Source organism: Orcinus orca, chromosome 7, assembly GCF_937001465.1.
Source record: "Orcinus orca chromosome 7, mOrcOrc1.1, whole genome shotgun sequence".
NCBI lineage: Eukaryota > Metazoa > Chordata > Mammalia > Artiodactyla > Delphinidae > Orcinus > Orcinus orca.
This window is the reverse complement of record NC_064565.1, coordinates 18,713,857-18,740,667: the sequence shown is the minus strand read 5'-3', so window position 1 is coordinate 18,740,667 and position 26,811 is coordinate 18,713,857. Positions and strand designations below refer to the sequence as shown.

At 43.2% G+C, this 26,811-nt stretch overlaps 1 protein-coding gene across 4 annotated transcripts in view; it reads right to left on the bottom strand.

Moving 5' to 3' along the window:
• The window catches only part of CCDC93 (coiled-coil domain containing 93), an 87,169-nt gene that overhangs the window by 18,562 nt on the left and 41,796 nt on the right, over positions 1 to 26,811 (bottom strand). For all 4 annotated transcript variants that reach the window (XR_007478536.1, XM_004276496.2, XM_033440367.2 and 1 more), the window contains exons 12-16: positions 10,547 to 10,663; positions 6,555 to 6,617; positions 2,939 to 3,012; positions 1,773 to 1,854; positions 897 to 968 (exon numbers count right to left, since the gene is read on the bottom strand). Coding sequence is in view for 3 of the 4 variants with exons in the window: in XM_004276496.2 (XP_004276544.1) it covers positions 897 to 968; positions 1,773 to 1,854; positions 2,939 to 3,012; positions 6,555 to 6,617; positions 10,547 to 10,663 (408 nt within the window). In the remaining variant the exon portion in view is untranslated. The remainder of the gene's footprint in view (positions 1 to 896; positions 969 to 1,772; positions 1,855 to 2,938; positions 3,013 to 6,554; positions 6,618 to 10,546; positions 10,664 to 26,811) is intronic.

Here is a 26,811-nt window from a genome sequence, read left to right as displayed (position 1 = left end):
GGGGGGTCCCAGGACACCACCCACTGCACGGCCACACTCTGCTATTCCCGTGCCAGTCTTCACGGCTGTGGCTGGAGTGACACAACCCATCATGACAGGGAGGTGGCACCTCTGAGGCCCATCTCCCCGCAGCCCCGGTGGAAAGCATCTGGACTCATGCTGGCTGCTTGGACAAGTCCCCTCCCCTCTCTGAGCCCCAAGTTCCCCATTTCGCCAAGAGAGAGGGTGCAGTCGATGGGGTCCAAAGCCACACCCAGCTCTCACATCTTAAGCACAGGGAGCCTCAGCAAATAAGCCTTGAATAGGGTGTGAGAAGGGACAAATCACAGCGATCCCTACAATCTAATTTGGTGAGAGAAACAGACTTATTTTTCTGTCCTTGTCCACACTAGCTCCTTGGAAGGTCAAGGCGTCTGTTCCGAGAGCCAGTGGGCCGTGTTCCTGAGCCCGGGATGCTCCCGGGCTGCCAGAGCTCTGACCTCACATCCCGTGCTGCTCTCTGCTGCCTTCCTGTGTCCCCGGGCAGGAGTGCAGGGTGAAATGAGCAAACTGGCACAGAATTTACAGGCAAATGGGACGAGTGGGAACAGAGCTCAGGGGGCTCCTGCAAACACCCTGTCCCTAACAGAGGGGGCAGCCGGGCTTGTGACCCGTTAATTCTTATCTGGAGTTGCTGCTGGCCACACCTATGGATGCTTTAACCCATAGAAGGAAGACAAAGGACAGGGACAAATATCGAAGAAAACTATTTGAGAAATGTGTGTTCAGAGGACCAGGCTGAGGGAAGTCTGGTCTTTTTCGGCACCAGACTCTTCGCTGTTGAGTCCTCTAGAAATCCTTTCACGGTGGAAGTCACACGGCCCCAGCAGACTGGAGCAGTTCTCCACAGCCCGTACCTTTTCATCTCTGCCTGGAGCCCTCTCAGCCTTCAGGTTTTCAATTTCCTGCTGCAGCCGGGCCATCTCCTCCTTTAAAAGTAACATGAACATTTGTAAGATTTGGACAGGCTAGTAATCGGAGGTAATTATTTACCTTGATCTAGAGTCTTTTTTTCACTTTTCGTGAGTTTACGTGGAGTCAGAAAGTCCAGTAGGCAGTAGCTCCCCAGACCCCTCCCTGATTTTCAGCCTGGGAAGGTTAACTCAGGAGGATACAGGCAGCTGTACCTCAGTCAGAAGGGGCCTTTCTTCCTAAAGGGCAGGCGAGGCTCGCAGTAACCCCTGGGACACGGAATGAACGAGTGGCTTAGAGCCCAGTCCAAGCCTCCTTCTTGGTGCCGACCCTTCTCCACCTTTCCTGGGACCTTGCGGCCCGGAGCCCTGCCTCACCAAGGCACTCCTCCCCTGCCACACGGCCCTGCGCAAGTCAGACCAGCTTCCGGATGGCTCTGGCGCTACCGGACCACGAGGTCTCACGGGGCAGAACACGCAACACACAGACACGCCAGGTTTTCAGGGCGGCCCTGGTCTCCTAAGATGTTATGCCTTTCGCACTTTGTAAGACGTTTCTTTTCGGTACATTTGGAAATTAGAAAATATCGTTTGTTAGACTGTGCTCTCGGTCTGGGGGTCTGGCACACCTAAGTCACTCGCGGGGTCCTCAGAGGGCACCTACCATAGTCCTCTACTCCTCTCACACACTGCCACGTACCCACCCGGTGAGCCTGTTTTTCCGAATGCACCTGGACAGGACCCTCGGCAGCGCAAGAGAGGGAGAGCAGGAGGTTTTACAAGAATCTTGTTTAACATCTGCCGACACCAAGCCACACTTACTCGACAATGTGCTTTAAACTCCTGTTCCTGACTTTTCAGATTTTCATTCATGGCTACAAGGGCTCTCAAGTTCTGCAGGATGCTGAAAAGAAAAGACCAAAAAATGACTGACTTGAAACAAACTATTATGATTTTATGAATCACGGGGAAAACCGAGACCCCAGATAAAAAGGGATTTCTTTCTTAATTTCCTTGTCTCTCCCAAGAGTGTCTAATGGGCTTCCCACAAATGGTTATGACTACCCTTTAAATGACATTATTATTCATTTATAAGCTGAGTCCATCAGGCCACATCCAAACAAACACTACAGAATTCAGTATTAAAATGTCAGCTGCAGAAACAACAAGGAGTTTCAAGATTACTGTATATTTTTAATGATACTGATTACTTAACAGACTCAGAGCACAGACAGTATCGTAATTTTAATTCCTATTTTTCATTTCCCTTCTGAAAGGAAACGAGTTTTAAGGTCATTAAAAGCACTAATTTGAAATTTAAAATGTCAAGTATCTAATAGTACTTTGCTCCACTTCATGAAAAGAGGGTTTCTAATCATAAAGCCAAGTAATCTGTAGGTACTTCTTGGCTAAAAATGTCCACCAAACCCAGAACTGCTCAATCTGTGCCTGAAGCATGTATTACTTCATGATTTCACTCAAGTGAGTGACACTTGGGAGATTTCACCACCCACACAGTTTGGTGCTAAAACGGTCAAATGTAAGTGATTATATTTAATTTGTCTAAATACAATTAATTGAAAAATAAAACACAAAAACCCAGCAGCTGTGTCTTGGTCAAAAAAGACTGTACCTTCACTCCCAAAGGACAGGGCTAAAATGTGTGCTGTTAAAACCTGGTAACCATGGTTGACTCTAAGGGAGGGGGGCAAGGGCGGGAGGAGACTTTTCGGCACACGTCCTTTTGAACCTTGAATGTATTACTTAGTTTTTAAAAACAGAAAAACAAAACACAAAACGAGCTGTTCCTGACCCCAGGGGGAACTGGGGGGCGGGGAAGAGGAGGCTAACTCAGAACCCCTTGGGCAACAGTCACGGCCCAGATCAGCGGTGGAGTAACTGAGCGTCACGGGGCCAGCACCTCAGCCCGGTGCTCAAACCACCAGAGAGCTTCACGGAGAAAACAAGCACATGCTGAAACCTCTTACCTTGGGTCAGCTTTGGCTTCTACCTTCTCAAGGGCGGCCTGTTCCTTGTCCAGTTTCTCACCGTAATTCTTGAGCTGCGGGAGACAAGGAGGCACGTTGTGGGGACAGGAGATGTCCTCTCCTTCCCGGCTCACACCTGCACCCCTTTCCTGACAGCCCACTGGATTTGGCTGTATGTTGAGAAAATAGGTGGACGAGAGGAAGACGATAGGGGTGGAGGGACAGCATGGAAAGGTCAAAACCAGACCCTTCTTGACACAGTCTGTTGGTAAATGAGACCTTAAAGGCAATACCTTTAAATCACAGCAGCAAATGGGTGGAAAGCCAAAAGTAATGCTGACAGCAGGTGTCCTTCAGTAGGAAGAGGTAAATAACAACAGTGGCTGTGAGAGACAGACCTGGGTTTCAATTTCAGGATACCACTATCATGGCTGCTTGACAGGGGCAGGGTTAAATCTCCCATCTTGAAAAATTCCACTTTTTCTTTCTGGGTCAGACAGTTGGGGGATTTTAAAAAAGAAATTTTAAAGAAATTCAGATTTTAATTTTTAAGGTGTGCAGATCTATCCCACAATAGAATACTAAGCTGCTATTAAAGAAAGAAAGAATAAACAGCTCTTTTATGATGATCTCTAACATCTACTGTTGGCTGAAGAAAACAACATATAAAACCACGATTCCAATGCGCTTCCAATGTGTGTAAAGGAACGTACACATCGGATGTACACAGGTATAAAAGAACCTACATGTTATTTGTACATGCATGAAAATTTTCTGAAAAGATTCACAAGAAACTGGTTACCCTCTGGAGAGAGTAGCTGTTTGCTTGGGTTACAGAGGGACACCCTTCATACTTCTTGAATTTTGAACCATGTGAATGGGTTACCCATTAAAAAAAAACAAGTTAAAGAAGTTCTAAGAGTTCCAGCTGAAAATGGAAGACCAAACACAAGTTGCAACGAGCTCCTCTTGCCTCAAGTCCAGGCGATTCTGCTGGATCACAGGAGTTGGGTACCTCGGGGACAAGGAAGATGGCAGCAGACAGGAAGGGCCTGTGGAGGACTGCCGTGTGGACCCAGAGGACGCAGGAAGGCCTGGCGTGCAGGGCTGGGGTCTGTATCAGGACGAGCCAGCGGGCTACGCAGTGAAGCCGGGCTCCCTTAACCCAAGGGCTGGCACATGGGTCCCAGAGGCAGGGCAGCCCCCAGAGAGCTGGCAACACTCGGCAGCAGAGACAGTGCCCCAGCCCCGAACATCAGGTACCACTGGCTGATCCCACCAAACAGTGGGACCCACCCTTCCAGAATAGTCACTGCACCAAATGGACACAGAACCCATACAGTTGGTCACAGAAAATTTCAGAATCAACAGTAAGCACACCATGAGGAATTATCAAACATGTGAAGAAAGATATAACCATAAAAAATGTTTCAATTCAACAAATGAATTCTGATCTGAAGGAATAGTTTACAGATCAAGAAAAACTTCAGACACAGTTAATGCCCTCAGAGAGTCAGGAGAGGATACTGCATATTAAAAACAGAATTAACCTCTCACGTACAAAATCAAAGCTGTGATTGCTGAAACTGAAAGCGCACAGGCTAGAACCTGGGGGCCTCCGCTAACGCAGGGGCCTGCGGCAGCCCCCATCCCCCGGCCACACGTCAGGGCTCCCATCTGTCCTCTACCTTCCGTGCTCTGCTTCACTTTTCCTAAGTTTACTGGGAAGGCAGATCTTCCCTGTTTTCCAGTGCTACTAGGTTATCCTGCAAGGCGGGTTTTGCTGAAAAGGTAAAACCTGGGCACACTGGCATGAAAGGGCTCAAGTGCTCATTCTGCCCAGTCCTTGCCTTGAACAGATAAGAAGACTGAGGCCCAAAGGCAAAGCTCATTACTGATTCAGGTTCACAGTGTTCAGGATTCTGACCAAATCTGTCTTCTCTATAAGCTGTTCAGCACTAGGTTTTGGAGAGTCTCCCGTTTTCCTAGATGGGAATTAGTTTGACTGCCCTCCTAGACAGCAAGCTCGCTAAGAGGTCATTGGTGCCGGACTGTTAGCAGTGGAATCTGAACGGCCCCTCTGCTTTAGTTTCTCCAGCTGCAGAACAGGGATATCAACAGTGTGTTGCCAGGGTTGTTATGAAGATTCAATGACTAATACAAATGATGTGCCCAGAGCACACCCAGCACACTGTAATGTTAGCTGTTACTATTATGTGAGGACAGGAAGACTATCTCCTACTATTGACTTAACTCATACCTTCCACCTTTCTAGCACATGTACAAGGTTCAAAAAATATTTGATTTAGTGTTTAATACCAAAAGTGACTTGATAACCATTCTGGATTTATATCCTAAGACAGTTAAGTGTTTAGGGAAATTGATATCAAGATGTTTTGCCTTTAATCTCTTCCAGATTGTTATAGAAAGATGGATCCATGACTTGGCAAACTTCAAGCCAGGGACTGTGTAGCATGAAAAGTAGGACAGCTGCAGGGGTTCCACCCCAGGAGTTTGCCATCTAATCCAGAAGGAATGGAGTCACAGAATAGTGTAAAGAAAGCTGATGGGTCCAAATGCAACACAGGCATCTTTAGAAAGAATTTTTAAAACATTCCTCTAATTGTCATCTTGCGTCTGCCCTTTTCAAACATTCTGACAATAACTGAAGCCACCAGTCCAGGTCAGAATTACAAAGCTTTGTCAGGTTTATAGCAAAGCAGTGAACTAAGTGCTGCATACTGCTAGAGAAGTGACAATTTTAAATGGGCAAATTTCATGCGAAATTTAAAAAAAAAAAAGGGACTGCCTTGGCTTCAGAGATGCCTTTGAAGGCCAGTCCCGCTTCCACATGGTCCAGAAAGCACTAGGTGGGGCCCTCGCAGCAAGGCCCTTGTAAAGTACAGCTGTAGCCCGAGCACGAAAATCACAATGGGGAGAGCTCTTCAGACCTGGGTGAGGATTCGCTTTCCGTGGAAAGAGGGACAGAAGTAAAAAGAACTAAATGCCTCGCATGACAGAGCTAGTACCACAAATGTTTGTTTTCCTCGCCTGGCTTCTGAGGCAGTCGCCAGTGGGAGGTAAGTATGCTGTGATGCTGATGGAGGACCGCACGGTCGCCATCTGGGTCAGGACACGGACCACAGGGTCAAACAGACCCACAGCCCCTCTTCCATTCCGCCTAGGAGATCACCGGCAATTGTGAACAACGAATTATATACCCTCTGTAGTCGTGTCATCTCACAAAAAGAAACCTCCTCTCTCTCACGGAATCCAGTGTTCTGGAGCAGAGGCCCTTTGCCGTGAATGACCCACCGTGTTCTTCAACGTGGCCACCCTGCCTGTCAGGCCCACTGTCCTCAGGAAGCTTCCCGGACCCTTGCAGCCCACGGCGACCCCTCCCACCCAGACTCTGATGGTTTAGAACACGGCAGTGTGGATAAACTGATGGCTCGAGTCATGCGCTACCATGTGATTGTCCTTTGTCCCCAGATGGACCTGAGCCCTGAGAAGGGGATGGTGACCCCTCCACACGGACTGATGATGCAGGCATCCCATCAGTGGTGCAGGTCAAACGATTACCAACAAGACCCATGGAGGAAGGAAACCTGCTCACCTCTGTCAGTGTTTTCTTTTTTTCCTCATATCTGGCTTGTAGGTCGGTACGACTTGCCTGCAGCTGTAAACGAAAGATAAAAGACATCTGTTCTCATTTGAGCCTCACAATGGCACAGATCTGGGAGGTATCCACATTTCACAGATGAGAAAATGGAAGCTCAGAAAGATTTAAACTAAACAAATATGGACGTTTTTGACTCAATTAGCACCAACTACATGTCAGGTGATATACTAGGTTTTCTGCGTAAATCCTAACAGTGAATCCTTACTACATTCAATGGACGAAGACATTATCCTTATTTAACATAGGAGGAAATAAAGACTCAGAGGGGTTAAGTTACTTTACTAAAGTTTCGTAGCTGATAACTGATAAGGACTGAGTTCAAATTCAGGTCTGACTTCTTTGTATGGCTACAATCACTTCAGTTAACAAACAGAGAGATGGAAGGAGGAGTAAAAGAAGGAGAAGGAATAAAGAACATGGTCCATGTATCCTGTTCACAGGATACAAACTGCATTGCTGCCCTCAAGAATCTAGCATAGAATTTGACTGGATGGCAAACAATGCCAGATAGAAGAAAGGATTCAGGACTTCAACATGAGGAGAAAGAAAATGAACTACCTTTACCGCTCCAAGTTATACAATCGTAAACTTACATCTCAAAAATGTCATTTCCCTTTTCCTTACAAAAAAGGTATATCTTGTGCTGTCTATGAACTTTTAGATATCTGAAAACATTCCATTCAAAGCTCAAAGCGTTTGTACATTTCTACTTTTGAAAAGGGGATGTGGTAGAAAACCACAGTTAGACTCATCAGACACTTTGGTTGTTACCTGTGTACAAATTAACAATGAGAAATTGTATTTTGTATCTCAACGATTATTTCAAAATAACTCATTAAAAAAAATTATTTATTTATTTATTTATTTATTGGCTGTGCCGTGTGGCTTGTGAGATCTTAGTTCCCCGAACCAGGAATTGAACCCAGGCCCCAGCAGTGAGAGCACGGAGTCCTAACCATTGGACCACCAGGGAATTCCCAACTCAGCCCATCTTTGAACCTGTAAGCAACCTATTAAGAATTACATCACCTTCAAAAATCATTACTCTTGGGCTTCCCTGGTGGCGCGGTGGTTGGGAGTCCGCCTGCCGATGCAGGGGACATGGGTTCGTGCCCTGGTCTGGGAGGATCCCACATGCTGCAGAGCGGCTGGGCCCGTGAGCCATGGCCGCTAAGCCTGCACGTCTGGAGCCTGTGCTCCGCAATGGGAGAGGCCACAGCAGTGAGAGGCCCGCGTAACGCAAAAAAAAAAAAAGAAAAAAAAAAAAAAATCATTACTCTTAAACTGTGCTTCTAGTTACCAGTCTCCACAACTGATGAATTTCCAGGCAGGCCTCTCAGGAAGTCACCTCAAGCAGAGGGCAGGAGAGAGAGAGGAGGGAAGCAGGGGGCTCTGGCTTCTTGGTTTTCAAAGTGTGCCAGCTGTGCAATGAGGACTGTTATTAACCTGTCTGTGTCACTAGTAGATGAGGGCATTTCTGGAGAAAGTTTGTTTTTCTCTTGAAATCCTAATGACTTAACTCTTGAAGCACCAGGAAGAGTTCCTGCTATTTTCGTACCTGCTTCACCCACCTTCCTGCCCCCCTCTCTCCCCTGCACCCACCCACCCATCTGACATTTACCCAAGGCTCTGCTCAGATGAGGTGTGCAGTGGAAGGCAAAGAGCACGGCACAGTCCTTTCTCTCAAGGAGCCGAACCAGTAAACTGGGGATTAAAGTATGAGAAGAGCTGGGCCAGAGACGGGCCCCGGGAAGGCCAAGGAAAGAGTCCGCTTGCTCATCAAGGAAGGAGTCACCGACAAAGACACACGGGCGCTGGATCCTGACAGGGAAGACACCCCTTCTCTTTAACTAATCACAGATCTGCCCAGCTTTTCTCTAACAGGGGCTGTCCCAATAGCTTAGCTAAGTTTTTCTCTTGCTGGAGTCCTCCGTGATTCTCCCATCTCCATCTTCTTCTTCATCATTAACCCCGAGACTTAACCCCCAAACTTCAGCTGCTGGTTAACACTTCTTTCTGGATTCCTCTTTCTTCAACCTCAGGTTTCTTGTCCGCTATCTACTAGCTGCCTTCCTGCTCTCTGCCTCTGGCAGCATATTCCCCTATTGGACCATGTTCTTTATTCCTCCTCCTTCTTTTACTCCTCCTTCCATCTCTCTGTTGGGTTAAGGCTCTCTCCGTGGTTCTCAACACCAAGGCCGCAGGAGAATCCTGGTCACTTTCTACCCTCATGGCCTTGTAGGAGAGGTTCTTGGATTTAAAGAGTTTGGATTTTCTCATATATTATTGGTAGAAGTATAAATTAGTAAAACAATTGGTGAATAATTTGACAGTTTCTAGAAAAATTGAAAATGCATATTTTTTTGATCCAGCAATTCCACTTCTTAAAATCCGTTTTACAGAAATATTTACATATTTGCACAAAGATGACTGTACAAAGATGTGCATGGTAGCATAAGTTTACAACTGGGGAAAAATCCCTGGGGAAAAAACCTCATAAATAGAGGACAGGTGAAATAAACTACAGTACATATATACTGTGTATATATACTACGTTCTTTCACCAGAAAGAATGAGGTAGATCTATAGGTTCCAGTCTTGGTTCCACTGCTAATAAGCTGTGTGACCACAGGCAAAACTGCTTCACTTCTGTGTCTCAGGTCCTTCATTTGTAAAATGAGGGTAATAATAGTACCTCCTTCACAAGGATGTTGTGTGAACTGAATGAGTTAATTTTTTAAATAATTAATTATTAATTTTTGGCTACGGTGGACCTTTGTTTCTGTGCACGGGCTTTCTCTAGTTGCGGTGAGAGGGGGCTACTCTTTGTTGCTGTGCACGGGCTTCTCATTGCGGTGGTTTCTCTTGCTGCGGAGCACGGGCTCTAGGCATGCAGCCTTCAGTAGTTGCGGTGCGCGGGCTCAGTAGGTGTGGCCTTAGGGCTCTAGAGCACAGGCTCAGCAGTTGTGGCGCACGGGCTTAGTTGCTCCGCGGCATGTGGGATCTTCCCGAACCAGGGCTCGAACCTGTGTCCCCCTGCATTGGTAAGCGGATCCTTAACCACTGTGCCACCAGGGAAGTCCCTGAATGAGTTAATTTTGAAAAGCACTTTGTAATTACTCTAAAAGAAAGTCCTTATTAGACATTACTATTACTGACAGAGAGATATCTGTGATAAAATAAGTGAAAAACAAACTCAATTTTTATAACCAGACAACCCCCTCTCCCCAGGTGAATGAGCATATGTAAGAGCTTGCAAAGCCTAGGAAACAGCGGGTTGCTCTAGGGAATGGGACTGGTTGAGAGTACAAGGGGATTCCCATTTTTAACTTCATACAGTTCTATACTATTTTGTTTATTTACAGTGAGCTTGTATTATCCCTATAATTTAAATTTAATGAGCTGAAGCATTTAAATTTACAAAGACAGAAAAAAATGATGTATTTGTCTAGAGTATGTCCCCTCATCACTACCTTCAGACCCCTGAGAGCAGAGATCGTAACTTGTTCTTCTTTCACCACCATGGCCTAGTTCAGTGCCCAGCACAGCGGTGCTCAGCTAATCTTTGTGAATTAATAAATGCTCTTCTTGCCCTGTGATCTTCTTCTAGAACAGAGGTTGGCAAATATTCTCTATAAAGGGCCAGACAGTAAATACTTTAGGCTCTGTAGGTCTCAATTCTGCCACTGGAGCTTGAAAACAGCCACAAAACATATGTAAACAAATGAGTGTGCATGTATTCCAATAAAACTATTTACAGAAACAGGTGGCGGCTGGACTGCCCTAGGGCCTGCGAGTGTCGACCCCTGTTCTAGAATCTCCTTTGACCATTCTGACATGGAGATCTTAACGCCTTCCCCAGTGTCTCTCTTCTTGAAGAATGGTTTTATTTTACTTGAATAAAATTATGAAAAGAAAACACTAACCTCTTCCAGTTGTTTGGTCTTCTGCAGAATCTGCTTGTTCAAGGAAATGACTTTATGATGATGTAGTTGGGAGGTTCCTAATTTTTCTGGACTTTCTTCAGCTGATAGCTCAGACTGCTGTGGGAAACAGATGGAAGACCCAAAGGATTTAATTAGCCCGCCCCAGTGCATTAAGACAGCCCTGTCCCTGCTCAGTCTGGGCAGAACACCACTGGGCAGCCGGTCACAACCAAGCCAGTGGGGCCCCGGGGTCCAGTGCAAACCCAATTCAGAGAAGAAGATTTTGACCCAATGACCAAAAGCCCGATCAAGAGCGTCTACGTTCCTGGCAGAGTGAACAGCATGCGCAGAAGCACAGGGATATGTAACTGCGGTTAGGTTGATATCACATAAGCAATAGGTTCTCATCAAAGGGTCTCAAATAGAGGAATAACATGGTCATCTTAGTATCTTCATTAAGACCATTCTGCAGTTATTAAGAATGATGAATTGATTCACTTTCATCAAAGTATTATAAATATATGGTTAAAAAGTTTAACCATTCGGAAGCACTTACAATGAAAAGAAACAGTCTCTCTCTCACCTTCTTCTCCCCATCCATGGGCCCATTTCTCATTTCTATTCCTCTGGTGTTCACGGAGGATAGATTTGAGAGAGGTGAGAGTTGCTGAGAGAGGCCAGGAGGAAGGTCCTGAAATTGTGTAAATGGTGAGGGGATGGAGAAGAAGGGCTGGACAGGACGTAGAGATTGTCAGGACAGTAAGTGAGCAAGGGAGAGATCTCTGGTTGGGGTGATAAGGTGAACGTCTCAATGTTACCAAGAAACCGTGCAAAGAAGGGGGCAGCTTGGTGCAGATACTGAAAACAAACCCTTGCCTCAAGACCCCAGAGAGGGAAGTCCCAGGAACAAGAAACAAGAAGTTTGACCCTATTCCAATAGGCATCTTTAAAACACTTCTTGGGTGATCACAGAATAGACAGCTTCACTGACCAGCCAATGAACACCCATTATAACCACATTGCCTTCTCTACTGGAAGTACTCCAGTTCCAAGCTAATCTCTGATTTTTAAGCCCAAGCACATCGAAACTGTATGAATATCTGATTTCCCCTGCATGTTTGAACAGTGATCACGAGCTTCAAAGTTTTGGAAGATTTACCTCTGGTGGAAAGAGACAGAAAAGCGAGAAGGAGAAGAAACTGGATGGTACAGTCACCGCTTATCTTGGTTAAGGATTTCCCTGAATAAGTCAGAGGCACTATTAATAGAGGATAAGTTTTTTGCTGCTTAATGACTCTGGAGGTGGGAGTCAACCAGCAGGATATGGCTGCATAAAATGGCAGGAAACATCATTTTCTATCTTGTGAGCTGCTAGGCCATAAAGGAGAACTAGACATTACGAAACAGCTAGCTTTGAAACCTGGGATCTGTGGAAAATGTCAATTAACACACTCCAGCTTATCTGAATTTCTTCATGTGGGAGTTAACTTTTAAAATGCAATTAACTTTGGGCACATCAAGATATTTACAACCTGTAGTCAAGGGAAGGAGAACTGTTCCCGAAGATTATTTGAGAGCATAAAAAAAGGCGGAAAAGGAAAGAGCACTCCCTCTTGATTTTCAGATCACTTGTCAGAAACATAATTATAATTGACTAATTATATCTCCTCCACTTTGACTACATCATCCTGAACTATGTTATCAATTTGGCCACTTCTGTCTGTTATGTATTTAGTAGCTTTCTTCTTATAGTTCATTTCAGATTTGGGTTTTAACATCCAGCTTAGATTCCTTGATACTGATTTCCAAAATGTCACTGGCATATCCTCAGAGCATTCTGCTTTACTAGCAGAATTACATAAACCCTCCATCTCATGATTTATTGATGTCTGAAATGGAATTAATTCCCCAATCATAGGAACTACCCCACGTGGTATGTCTCTATGTTTGATGTCAGGATTATCTTGAGTGCCCTGACCTCCTCTGGCTGTCTCTCTGGCTTTGGATCAGGTCAAGCTGTGGGCAGGCAGGCTCCAGGGGATCCATGTCTCGGTCACCTCCCAGGGAGACTTCCTCCGGTCTGTGGGGGTGAGGGGTGGGCACATACTCTTTCAGTGCTGTCCTGCACCTTTGGCAGGAGTTGGATGATGTCTCCAACTCTTAGCATGCCTTCCTGCTGAGAAACTGCTTTTATGGCCAAGGTCCCAAAAGAATGAAAACTGCATTTCCCACCCAGCTTCCACACCCTCTTATCAGTGTACCTGTCAACACGCACAGCTTCGTTTAAGACTATGATCTTTGACTTCACTTCGAAGAACCCTTCTTGCAGGAAAACCAGTAGCTAGCTTGCAACCTGGAAAGAGGACTTCCAGGCTAGCTGGCTATTCCTCCCCCCTGCCCCTGCCTCTTTCTCAATTTAAATTTTTAGCCACATGGTCCCTTAAGATCCTTTCAGGGGGTCTTTGAGGTCAAAATCCTTTTCATAATGATACTAGGATATGATTTTTTTTCACTCATTCTCTCATGATTGTACACTGAAATTTTCCACCTGTTATATGACATGTGATGGTATCACTGCTCTGATGTTAATATGTAATGCATTTATCATTGTTATTTGTAAACGAATTAATATGTAAGTTTTTAGGACCTCCTCAGTGATTTTTAAGGGTTCTTATAGGGTCCTGAAACTAAAAATTTTGAGAACCATTACTTTAAGGGGCTGGCTCTCTTGGGAATCTACTCACTGACGGGGGCAGCCTCATTAACCCTGACTCCAGCCAATGCAGTGGGCCCACCCACAAAACTGAGAGGGGAAGCGCTTTCTGATTCCACCCTCACTAGACAGCTGCTTCAACCAACCAGAGAGAAAATACTTGTAGTGCACCGAAAGGACGCTCAAGTCTCCATACAAACTTACTATTACATCTCTGTTATGACAGTGTATGTCCCAAGCAAACATGGGCTTTCAAAATCCTTTCTCTTGCTGCTAGGTGGCAATTCTCACTGCTCTGTGCAGTCCCTTAAACTTGCATCTGCAAAGCATTAATGTACACGTCAGGTTATTAAGTGCCATTTCCACATCTGACATTTCTCCAGTGCAATTAAAATGACTAATATGCACATGAACAGGCCCACAGTACATATAAATTTGTGAATTCCTCCATGTGCCTGAGTCCAGAGATGGTGCTACGCAAACTGCTTTATTTAACGGGAAGTTATTTTTGTAACAGAAAAAAAATCATTTATTCCAGAGCTGCACTGAAGAGAGTTCTTAACCTAGTCAACGGGAAGCTGATTGCTCTATATTTCAAACACACTTTTTATTAAGTCATTGAAATTTTTCATTTCTTTCAAATACCCTCCTCAAAGCCAAAAGAACTAGACCAATGAAGGCAGAAACAGGTCTTTGAAACAGTACGGCTCATCTGACATTGTGTCCACTGACAGTCACAGTGGGAAGAAAACTAAAGATCACCAAGTTGGATCTTAAAGGATGAAACAAAGTTGGACAGATGGAGAAAGGAGAACGGGCTTTACAGAAAATCCTTGACAGAAAAAAATTAAGTCCCTGGGGTGTATTAACTGATTTTTACTTGAAAAGCCCAACATCTCTCAAAGAATGCTAACCATCTATAAATATTGCATTGTGTTTACATTAGAGCAGGGGCTAAAGTGCCAATCTAATTTTGTTCAACAATTTCAGATTAAGAACGTGCTTTCAAAACCACAGGGTGGATTAAGATGACTTCTAGTGCAGATTCAATGTTTTCTAATAATTGACAGATGTTTGCAATTTCTATTCTTAGGGGAACCAGATATAAATGTCACTCGATAATATTAGTCCAGTTCAAAATAGTAAATTCCTAAGAGAAACACAAAAATGATTACTTTAGCTAAAACTATATACTTTCATAATGAAATAGACCCAAAAGGTTATCTACATATCAATCTTCCTAATACAGGAATCTTTCCTATGTCATCCCTCTCCCATTCCCCCACTAAAATGTGGCTACTAAGCTGTCAATAATAAAAGACCCTTATCTCATGAGGGTGCCACAAGTTCTCCATACTGAATAGATGAACTTCAGTTTCTGGACCTTGACAAACCCTCCCACTGAAAACAATAAACAGACAATATAAAATATTTATTTTTTTAATCTTAAAAAAAAATCTATGCACTAGCAAGAATGTAAGAAATCCTAAAAGGCCAAAAAGTTAGTAAAAGTGGGAATCCAAGAGGTAGGTGTACCCATGGAGGCTGGCTTTTTTCTTGAGTGTTTGCCAAAACCAGTTGATCTCAGGCTTTGATTTTTATAATTCAACAACTGCTTTGCATAATCCTTGACACAGATGTAGGAGGAAAAAAAAAATCTGCCATGAGGTTCTGTGACAACAGATTTGCCCTCGTGCAGTTCTATAATCTAAATGTACACACTACCTGGATGGTCCAAAAAACCTACAAGCCAAGACTATGTGTACAATGGGCCTGAGCTGGGGTGTGCCCAAACGCGTGTAAGAGCAAAAGACAATCCTCTCTGGAAGAACAGAGCTTCAACTCTAGGTCTCAAAGAACTTCTACAGATAAATTTCCAAGCAGTATGAACGGACAGTCAAAAATCAAAAGCACACACGAAGTCAAAGCATCATGAGAAAAAGCTGGCAGAAACGAACAGCAGAAATGGACCTGCAAACTCACACACACGTACCCGCTCCTCCCGGAAGCCACAGAGACAAAGTGTAATCACTCTTGTGTAACGGTCCAACTTTTCTAACAAAGAAGCATCCACAGCTCTGCCTTCTCTCCTTTTCATAATAAGATGTCAGCTCCTTTCACCATCTTGGCTATCCCCTGGACATACCGTAGCTCATAACCCTTTTCGAGCATTCCCAATGGAATCTGAGCACTGCAGACAGGATGGGATCATTCACTTTCCCTGATCTACACTCTGCTCCCATTAACGAAACCAGATACGTGAATGTGCTTTTCGATATTCTTGACTCTCACTAACGAAGTCCCATGAATTTCAAAGACCCATATTCAAGTAAACTTGCTGAGTCTAATGAACAGCTCTGGGTCCCAAGGTGACGAATACAGTCTATCTGCCCAGAATGCAGCTAAGATTTAGGAGGTGTGAACAAAATCCAAAACCTCCCACTTTTACCCATGAACTAATGTCAGGTTGGACAGCATCCTCATCAAATCCTGAACTGGTATGACTGATTTTTCTAAAATAAAATAGTTCACTCGTACCTTCCTTAAAAAATGAATTTATTTGTTTGGGCTTAACATTTCAGTCTAAGATATTTCTGAATGTTGATTCTATTCTCCAATCTATTAGCCACCTTTTCTATTCTAGCTTTAAATGATGTTTAAATTTGACGAAGCTAATTCCTATGTCTTTATCCAAATTGATAAAGACCCTGAAAGGTATAGGTTATGCTGTGTGACTTGAGACAATCCCACCAGGTCAACAACTTGTTAGCTTGTATCATTCTCTTCGCTGTTAGTTTCTGTGTTACGTAACTCAGAATTTAGGAAATCTTGGAGCAGTCTGGAGACACAAACATATTAGCATATTCTCTCTAGATATACAGGGTTCCTTCATCTCCGAATTCTGATTGTTTTAAATCTCTCTCCCCACCTTCCTTTGTTTCATCAGCTAACCTTTACTGGGGCACAGTGTTAGGCACTGGAAACGTGGAAAAAGACACAGAGCTCACGGTCTAGTCAGGTGACACCCACTCATCCATAAAGGTGCTATACCCACCACATTCTCCCCAAGCCTTCATCGTGACAAAGCAAGAGAGAGTTCTGAAAGCTCTTCTCGTTCCTCCTTCTTCCTCCCTTCCTTTTCTCCTCCCTTCAACAAATGTTTATGAAAACCCCATTACGTTAGGCACAGGGCATGTACAATGCTCCCAGCCCTGGCTGACAGCACAATTTCTAGTCCTGGGAGACAGAGACAAATGAAATAGTGCCTTGTGAGTAGTGCTACACGGAGCTGACCCACACATCAGAGAAAAGCCTTAGGAAGGAGAGGCACCCGCAACTACGGGCGAGCGTTATTATGTGCCAGGCAACAGGAACACAGAGATGAAAGATGAAATCTTGGCCCTCCAGAAGTTTACAGAGCTGGAATATGACCTGTCTAACACCTGTGACCTTAAGTGAAAAAGTGGAGCCTAGAAGGAAGGGGCTTAAAAATCCTCCCCGACCTCGCCACCCCACCGCCCCCCGAATCCCAACCTGGGTTTTTCTATCTGCGAGAGGGCACCTCCTCCCCTGTACTGCCCTTCTTCCCCAACCCTATGTGCTAATGCTGCTAGAAGAAGAGTTTTTCGGGCGGGGTCAGGTGATGAGATTAGAATCATTCATACCGGAGCTTATTAGAAATCACACCGGTTCCAGCTCAGCTCAGGAAAGATTCTCTAACGAAAGTCAGGGTCTCCTAGTTCCTAAGCACCCCATGACCTTCTGATGCAGGCAAGGTCCCTGTGCTGGACAGGAAAGTTTCCAAAACCTATTGAGAAAAAGAATTTCCTCCACAAATAAGTCCCCTGATGACCCCAAATGTATCTCACCTTAAAATAAGATCAAGATATTGACAGTCTTCTGTCAACAGAAGGCTAGGATATTCCACTCTGGAGAGCTGGATGAGAATATTTTAATGTGGCATTTTCCAGTGATATGAAAAGCCACTCACATACCCCAAACAGAAAATCCCACAGTTTTTAGTAGCTTAGGCGTGACTGTGTGTGAGTGCTTGGGCTGCGTCAGTTTTTTACTTATTTCTGTGGTTAGTTCCCAACGTGACCTGGCTTCTTCACCCCACGCAGCCCCACTGGGCAGTCAGACAGTGGGAGAGTCTAAAGAGGCTTGGCCACTGCAAAGCCTGGGAGGCAGACACTAAAGATGGCCAAGGAGGCCATCCCTGCTGCCCCCTGAGGACACTCCACCCTGCCACAGAGACAGGTTTCAAAGTCAGACAGTCCTGTATGCAAACCTGGAACTTATTAGCTACATGGTAGTACACAAGCTACTTAACGCCTCTGATGACCATCCCATCTACAAAACAGATATAATATCACATGCTTATGTACTAAGCAGCAACACTGCCAGGCGCTTGGTGAGGCTCTGAGATTACAGAGGAGAAGAGTAAAGTGTGGTCCACGCACACATAAACAGGTAGCTTCAATTGCACACAAGCAAGTATCAACATACGGATGGAGGAAGGCAGAGGGTTATAAGCAAGGAGGCAGCATGCTCTTTTGAAAATTAAATGAGATAGTGGTACAGAAAGTACCTGGAAAGGAGTTCGATCAAAATGGTGGAGTAGAAGTGGAACTCACCCCTCCCATGAACACATCCAAAACACACCTACAGGCGGAACAGTTCTCACCGAAAACTAACCGGAAAATGGCAGAAAGACTCCTGTACAACCAAGGCTGTAAGAAAGATACACATGGAATCAGGCGGGAAGGGAAGAAAAGCAATCGGGTCAGGTTCCCTGGGAAGGGATCAGAGGAAAAGGGAGATCACATGGGCAGAGATCCACCCTGGGGAGTGAGCAGTTCAAGCCGCGTGTTGGGCTCCCCGTTCCCGGGGTCCAGCACCAGGAAGACGAGCCCCTCAAGCCGACTGGAGCACCAGTGGGACGGACAAACAGGAGGGCTGTGGGAAGCCTGGACTCCGCTCGAGAGAAGCATGTCTGCGGTGGCTTGCTCTCAGGGCAGGGTGGAGGGCGGACGGAGGCCTGCTCCAGTGGCTGCCTCGTTTCCCACCCTGGCAGGTGCCCCAGCCTGAGGCAAGTGAACACCCTAGCCCGGCTTACTTCACATCGCAGCTCCACAGTGGACTGGGGAGAGAGCTCGGCCACTGCTGGCACTCGCTCAGCCAGTGCATCAGAAGCAGCCCCGCTCTCTGACGGCACCTGGACTCCACAGTCCACACCCCGATAGAGACTGAGAGCCCACATGGGCCCCATCTGCCCTGTGGCATGGCTCCACAACAGGGCGGGGAAGGCAGAGGCTGGGGGCAGGGGCTGGCTGTGAGGGACAAAGAAGACGTGGCCCCGAGGTTGCGTCTGAGCAGGATGGCAGCAGCCACTGCGGTGCTTGCACAGGCGGCATAGGGAAGCAGCCCTGACCTCTGTCTGTGGCTGGGTCACCACAGCCCGCGCCCCATCATGAGCCGAGAGCCCACACGGGTCCCATCTCGCTCCAGCACTGCTCCCCCGTCTGGGGAAAGGGGCCCAGTGCTGAGAAAGGGGAGAGCATACACTTAGAGGGAACAGAGCCAGCTTGGAGCCAAACCTCAGGGCTTCTGCTACAGCAGCTGGGGATCTGCCCCTGCCCCTGCCCCTGATAGGGCAGTAATGGCCACAGAGCAGAGGGGAAGCCTGAGCTCACAGCTGGCTCCAGCTTTAGCCCCTCCATCTACAGCCCCACCTTCTACCAAGGTGAGAGCTGCCAGCACACCCTGAGGAAAGATGTGACTTGCTTTGAGGTCAAATCCAGCTCTCCCACCAAAGGCAGGAGGCAAATGTAGTCTGTACAGGGACACTCCCACATAAGGACACCCTTCAGGACTGTAACAGATAACTACTGTTTCACGTAAGTTCATAGAGGCAGAGAAAGTTAAGCAAAATGAGAAGGCAGAGGAACTGGTCTCAACTGAAAGAGCAAGAGAAACCCCTGAAAAAATAAATAATGAAAGAGAAGTAAACAAATTACCAGATAAAGAATTCAAAGCATTAGTAATAAAAATGCTAACTGAATTAGGGGAAAGAATAGATGAACACAGTGAGAATTTTAACAAGGAAATAGAAAATATAAAAAAGAACCAGTCAGAAGTAAAAAATACAGTAACAAATGAAAAACACTATAAGGAATTAATAGCAGACTAAGTGATACAGAAGGACGCATAAGTGATCTGGAAGATAGAATTATGGAAGTCACCCACTTGGAAGAGCAAAAAGAAAAAAACAAATATGAAAAAATGAGAACAGTTTAAAAGATCTCTGAGATAACACCAGGCATTACCAACATTCACACTGTAGGGGTCCCAGTAGGAGAAGGGAGCCAAAAATATATTTGACGAAATTATGGTTGAAAAATTCCCAAACTTGAAGAAGGAAACAGATATTAAGGTATAGGAAGCACAGAGGGTCCCAACCAAGATGAACTCAGTCAGACCCATGCCAAGACATATCATAATTAAAATGGCAAAAGGTAAAAACAAAGAGAGAATTCTAAAGGCAGCAAGAGAAAAACAGAGTCACATACAAGGCTATCAGCTGATTTTTCTGCAGAAACTTTGCAGGATAGAGGGAGTGGCAGGATATACTCAAAATGCTGAGAGGGAAAAACCTGCAACCCAGGATACTCTACCCAGCAAGTTTATCATTTAGAATTGAAGGAGAAATAAAGAACTTCTCAGATAAGCAAAAACTAAGAAAGTTCATCAATGCTAAACCTACCCTAAATGAAATGTTAAAGGGTCTTCTCTAAGTGGAAAAGAAAAGGCTATATAACAAGAAGTAAGAATCTATAGAAAAGGAAAAATCCAACTAGGAAAGGCCTCAGTGAGGGCTGAGGATCAACCACTTAAGTAAGCTAGGACAAAGATTAAAGACAAAAAACTGGAAAAGCAACTCTGACTACAATAAATGGTGAAGGGATAGACCTGAAGCTGTAAAATGTGACATCAAAACCACAAAACATGGGGGAGGGGAGTAAAAAAATGCAGATCTTTTAGAATGTGTTTGGACTTAAACGACTATCAGTCTACCACAAGTATCAACAGATACAGTTATAAGCCAAGATACATGAACCCCATGGTAACCACACATCAAAAACCAGCAATAGATACACAAAAACTAGAAGGAAACACAAACATACTACTAAAGAACCACAAGGGAAGAAACAAGAAGAAGAAGAACAGAGAAGAACTATAAAAACAATAGGAAAACAAGTAATAAAACAGAAATAAGTACATACCTATCAATAATTAATTTAAATATCCATGGACTAAATGTTCCAATCAAAAGACATAGGGTAGATGACTGGATTAAAAAAAAAAAGACCCATCTATATACTGTTTACAAGAGACTCACTTCAGAGTTAAAGACATATACAGACTGAAAATGACGGGATGGAAAAAGATATTTTATGCAAATGGAAATGACAAGAAAGTAGGTGTAACAATACTCGTATCAGACAAAATAGACTTTAAAACAAAGTCTATAACAAAAGACAAAGAAGGGCACTATATAATGATCAAGGGGTCAATCCAAGGAGAGGACATTGTACTTGTTACCATATATGCATGCACCCAATACAGGAGCACCTAAAAGTATAAAGCAAACATTAACAGACATAAATGAAGAAATTGACAATAATACAATAATAGTAGGGGACTTTAGCACCCCACTTACATCAATGGACAGATCACCCATAAGGCAACAGTGGTCTTAAATGATACAATCGACCAGTTGGATTTAATAGATATCTACAGGACACTCCATTTCAAAACAGCAGAATACATGTTCTTTTCAAGTACAACAACTTTAAGAGGACAGAAATTATATCAAGCATTTTTTCCCCAACCATAACAGTATGAAACTAGAAATCAATTACAGTAAGAAAAATAGGAAAAGCACAAATACGTGGAGACTAAACAACATGCTACTAAAAAACCAATAATAAAATCAAAGAGAAAATCAGAAAATACCTCAAGACAAATGAAAATGGAAACACAACTTTAAAAAATCTATGGGATGCAGCAAAAGCAGCTCTAAAAGGGAAGTTTATAGTGATACAGGCCTTCTAGAAGAAACAAGAAAAACCTCAAATAAACAACCTAACCTAACATCTAAAGGAATTAGAGAAAGAAGAACAAAGTCTAAAGTCAGCAGAAGGAAGGAAATAGTAAAGATAAGACAGGAAATAGAGACCAAAAGAACAATGGAAAAAAATTCATGAACCTAACAGCTGTCTTTTTTTTTGAAAAGATAAATAAAATTGATAAAGCCTTAGCCAGGTTCACCAAGAAGAAAAAAGAAAGAGGACCCAAATAAACAAAACAAGAAATGAAAGAGAAGAAATAACAAATGATGCCACAGATATACAAAAATCCTTAAGAGAATGCTATGAACAGTTCTATGCCAACAAATTGGAAAACTCAGAAGAAACAGACAAGTTTCTAGAAACATATAGCCTGCCAAAACTGAGTCAAGAATAAACAGATAATTTGACAGATTACTAGATGTGAAACAGAATAAAAAAAAAAAAACTCCCTGCAAAGAAAAGTCCAGGACCAGATGGCTTCACTGGGAAATTCTACCAAACATACAAAGAACTTATACCTATCCTTCCCAAACTATTCTGAAAAACTCCCAAATTCATTCTATGAGGCCATCATTACCTGGATACCAAAACCAGACAAAGACACTACAAAAGAAGAAAATGACAAGCCAATATCTTTGATAAATGTAGATGCAAAAATCCTCAGTGAAACACTAGGAAACTGAATCCAACAACACATACAAAGAATCATACACCATGCTCAAGTGGGATTTATTCCAGGATTTCAAGGATGGTCCAATATTTGCAAATCAGTCAATGTTATAGACCACATTAACAAAAGGAAAGATAACAATCACATGATCATAGATGCAGAGAAAGCATCTGACAAAATTCAACATCCATTCATGATTAAAACTCTCAAAGTGGGTATAAAGGGAATATATCTCAACATAATAAAGGCCATTTATGATAAACCCACAGCTAACATCATACTCAATGGGAAAAAGCTGAAAGCCTTTCCCCTAAAATCAGGAACAAGAGAAGAATGACCGCTCTTACCACTTCTATTTAACATAGTATTGGAAGTCCCAACCACAGCAATCAGACAAGAAACGAAGGAAGAAAGGAAGAAAGAAAGAAAGAAAGAAAGACATCCAATTGGAAGGGAAGATGTAAAACCGTTACTATTTGCAGATGACATGGCACTATATAAAGAAAATCCTAAAGTCTCCACCAAAAAAACTATTAGAAGTAATAAATGAATTCAGTAAGGTTGAAGGATACAAGATTAATACACAGAAATCTGTTGCATTTCTGTATACTTATAATGAACTACCAGAAAGAGAAAGTTAAAAACAAAATCTCATTTAAAACTGTGTCAAAAAAAAATACCTAGGAATAAACTTAACCAAGGAGGTGAAAGAACTATATTCTGAAAATTATAAAACACTGATAAAGGAAATTGAAGATAATTCAAAGATATGGAAAGATATCCTGTGCTCTTGGATTGGAAGAATTAATATTATTAAAATGGCCATACTACCCAAAGCAATCTACAGATTTAATGAAATCCCTGTCAAAATACCCATGACACTTTCCACAGAACTAGAACAAATAATCCTAAAATTTATATGGAACCATAAAAGACTCCAAATTGCCAAAACACTCTTGAGAAAAATGAACAAAGCTGGAGGTATCATGCTCCCTAACTTCAGACTATGCTACAAAGCTACAGAAATCAAAAACAGCATGGTTCTGGCACAAAAACAGACACGTAGATCAATGCAACAGAATAGAAAGCCCAGAAATAAATCCACACACCCATGATCAATTCATCTACGACAAAGAAGGCAAGAATATACAATGGAGAAAAGACAGTCTCTTCAACAAGTGATGCTGGGAAAACTGGACAGCTACATGTAAAAGAATGAGATTAGAACATTTCCCAACACCATATGCAAAAACAAACTCGAAATGAATTAAAGACCTAAATGTAAGACCTGAAACCATGAAACTCCTGGAAGAGAAAATAGGCAGGACACTCTTTGACATAAATTGTAGCCATATTTTTTTGGATCTGTCTCCTAAGGCAAAAAAATAAATAAAAGCAAAAATAAACAAATGGGACCTAATTACACTTAAAAGCTTTTGCATAGCAAAGGAAACCACTGACAAAATGAAAAGACAACTGTTGGAGTGGAAGAAAATATTTGCAAATGATATTACCGATAAGGGGTTAGTATTCAAAATACAGAAACAGCTCATACAACTCAATATCAAAAAAACAAACAACCCAATTAAAAAGTGGGCAGAAGATCTGAACAGACATTTTCCAAAGAAGACGTACAGATGGCTAACAGGCAAACGAAAAGATGTTCAACATCGCTAATTATTAGAGAAATGCAAATCAAAACCACAATGAGCTATCACACATCTGTCAGAATGGCTATCATCAAAAAGTCTACAAATAACACATTTCAGTTAGGATGTGGAGAAAAGGGAACCCTTGTACACTACTGATGGGAATGTAAATTGATACAGCCACTGTGGAAAACAGTATGGAGGTTCCTCAAAAGCCTAAAAATAGAACTACCATATAATCCAGTAATTCCACTCATAGGTATATATAAAAAAAAACTGAAAATGCTAATTCAAAAAGATACATGCACCCCAATGTTCACAGCAGCATTATTTATACAATAGCCAAGATGTGGAAGCAACCCGAGTGTCCATAAACAGATGAATGAAGATGTGGTGTATACACACACACACACACACATAAAATAAAATTCTGCCATCTGCAAAAACGTGGATGGACCTAGAGAGTATTATGCTCAGTGAAATAAGACAGAAAGACAAATACTGTATGTTATCACTTATATATAGAATCTATAAAAAAACAAATGCACAGATATAGAAAACAAACTGGTGGTTACCAGTAGGGAGAGGGGTTGGGGGAGGGACAAGATAGGGGTATGGGATTAAGAGATACAAAATACTATGTATAAGATAAATAAGCAACAAGGATACATTGTAGAGCACAGGGAAATACAGCCATTATTTTGTAATAACTTTAAACAGAGTATAGTCTATAAAATACTGAATCACTACGCTGTACACCCAAAAGTAATGTAATGTTGTAAATCAACTATACTTTAATAAAATTTTCTTTTTTTAAAGTACCTGGCACTGAGAAGGCACTCAGGGTAGATTCTTCTGATTCCCCAAGACAGATCTGTGCCTCTAGATGTACAAAATGTTTTCAGATCCTGTCTCAGGGAGATGTTGACCAAGAATGATTTAGTCGCAGATGAGTCAAAATGGTGTACAGTTGATTAACATGTGGCATTGAGGAGAGTCCCTTCCTGCCTTTCTAGGCACCCTGCACCTTCCCTGGCCCAGCCTTGCCTGGCTCAGCTTCCTTTCCTTCCTTCTGCGATAGTACAGTGGAAGTATTTGGGGGACAGTCAAGCTTTTAGTTTTCTGCAAATCACAGTACTAGATTCTTCTTCCCTGCAAAAATGAATGCTACGATGCAGTGAGCATGTTGGACAGTAACACCACGAAGCACAGTGGTGCCTCACCAAGTACGTTCTGGGAAGAGTGTCATCCTCTGGAAACAAAGGGAGATGGTGCTCCCTGGCCAGAGCTTGCTGACACTCATGAATTATATATCTGGAAGCTTATTCACATTCCTCTTCCCTGCTTTACAGGAACCATATTAAACTGAGTTATGTATCTCAGGGACTTGCTCTGAAAAACATGGATTACGTACCATGTTACACTGTTGTAAGAACCTGTGAACTTTACAAATGAAAGGGAAGCCTGCCCATGTTTTTTACTTCATTTTTATTTCTCAGTGCCTGTCGACTTTCCAACCACTCGCACCAGGCAGGCTGTTTGATTCATTCCCTACTCACAAAATCACTTTCACACTTTCATCCTCCCCAAATCATTGCGTCCCTTTTCTTCACTAAGCAAAAAATCCATCCTGATCTCAGCCTAATTTGGGTTTCTTTCAAGTGCCACCAAAGGCTTTCCTCCTGAGCATTCCTCAATCCCATCTCTACTTTCAAGGGTTTCATTACCGAGGCCAGGAAGGTAGGGGCATGGATTTTTAGATGGATTGCCAGTGCCCTGTTTCAGCCCAATGTATGGCAGTAAGATTAAAGAGAAAAACAAATACGCTGTGGTGGGCAGCTCTAACAGAGCCCCACAGTCTCTGCAAACGCGATGGGATGCATGTAACTGCATGTACATAATTATGTCACATAAAACTGTAATGTCTGTCTTGTGGGGAGGTGCTTCCTTTGCTGGCTTTGATGAAATAAGTGATGTTGGTGAGGCCCACCTGGCAAGGAACTGAGGGCAGCCTCCAGCTGACTGCCAGAACTGCTGACCTCAGCCAACGGGTGTCAAGGAACTGAATGCTGCCAACAACCATGTGAACTTGGAAGTGGATCCTTCTCCAGTCAAGCCTCAGATGAGACCGCAGGCCAGGTCAACACCTTCACTGTAATCTTGTAAGAGTCTGAAACAAAGGACCCTGCTACACTGTGCACAGAAAGTGCAATAATAAACTGTTATTTTAGGCCACCGCATTTATGTAATATCCTGTGTAGCAATACATAACTAAATTCAGAGAAAGAGAAAAGCAGCCCCTGACATCTGAGAGCTAATCTGGTACTCTCAGCAAGGCCTTGATGTTGCTGGGAGCTGGCCTGCACTCATACTAGGCTTCGGTGTTAAATATAAATAATTCCAGAGAACAGCAACATCAGACACGCACAAGCATCGACCACTCTGTAATCATGTTTGTACACGGACAAAAACCTGAACATTGTTCAAACCCCCTAAATGATCAAACATCCCCCTATACCAGCTAACATGGGCATACAGCTTTAACCTTGATTCACTGCCCTTGTCTCATAGATTTCTTTAGATACTATTCACTGAATTGCCCCTCCTTAAGGCATACAACACAGAGCAAAGCTCTACTTTCTTGAAGCTTCCCCCAAATCCCCTAAAACAAGTCTGAATCCCGTAAGTCTTTTCTGATGCCTCCTTACTGAGATGCTGCATCACTCCCCATTGGTGTGTGGTCTCCCTCACTACAACCAGCAATAAACCCGACTTGTTCAACTATGGGTATGTTCCTAGTGGTCTTTGGCTGGGGGATATTGACAAGCCTATAGCAAACAAATAAAGCAAATAACAAAAACACAAAAGCAAACATGATTTTACCATGGAACTTGAATAAAAATAGAAGTTTAAACCAATAAAGCAAGAAAATACATAGTTTAAATTAGATCTAAAATACAAAGATATAACAAAGTATCTCCAAATGAGTATAAAGAAATTATTTGATAAATGATATTAAGTGGATAGGAGCAGGAAAACTAGGATGAATGTACACTTAGACTAAATAAAAATGAACTCTACACAGGTTAAAGGATTAA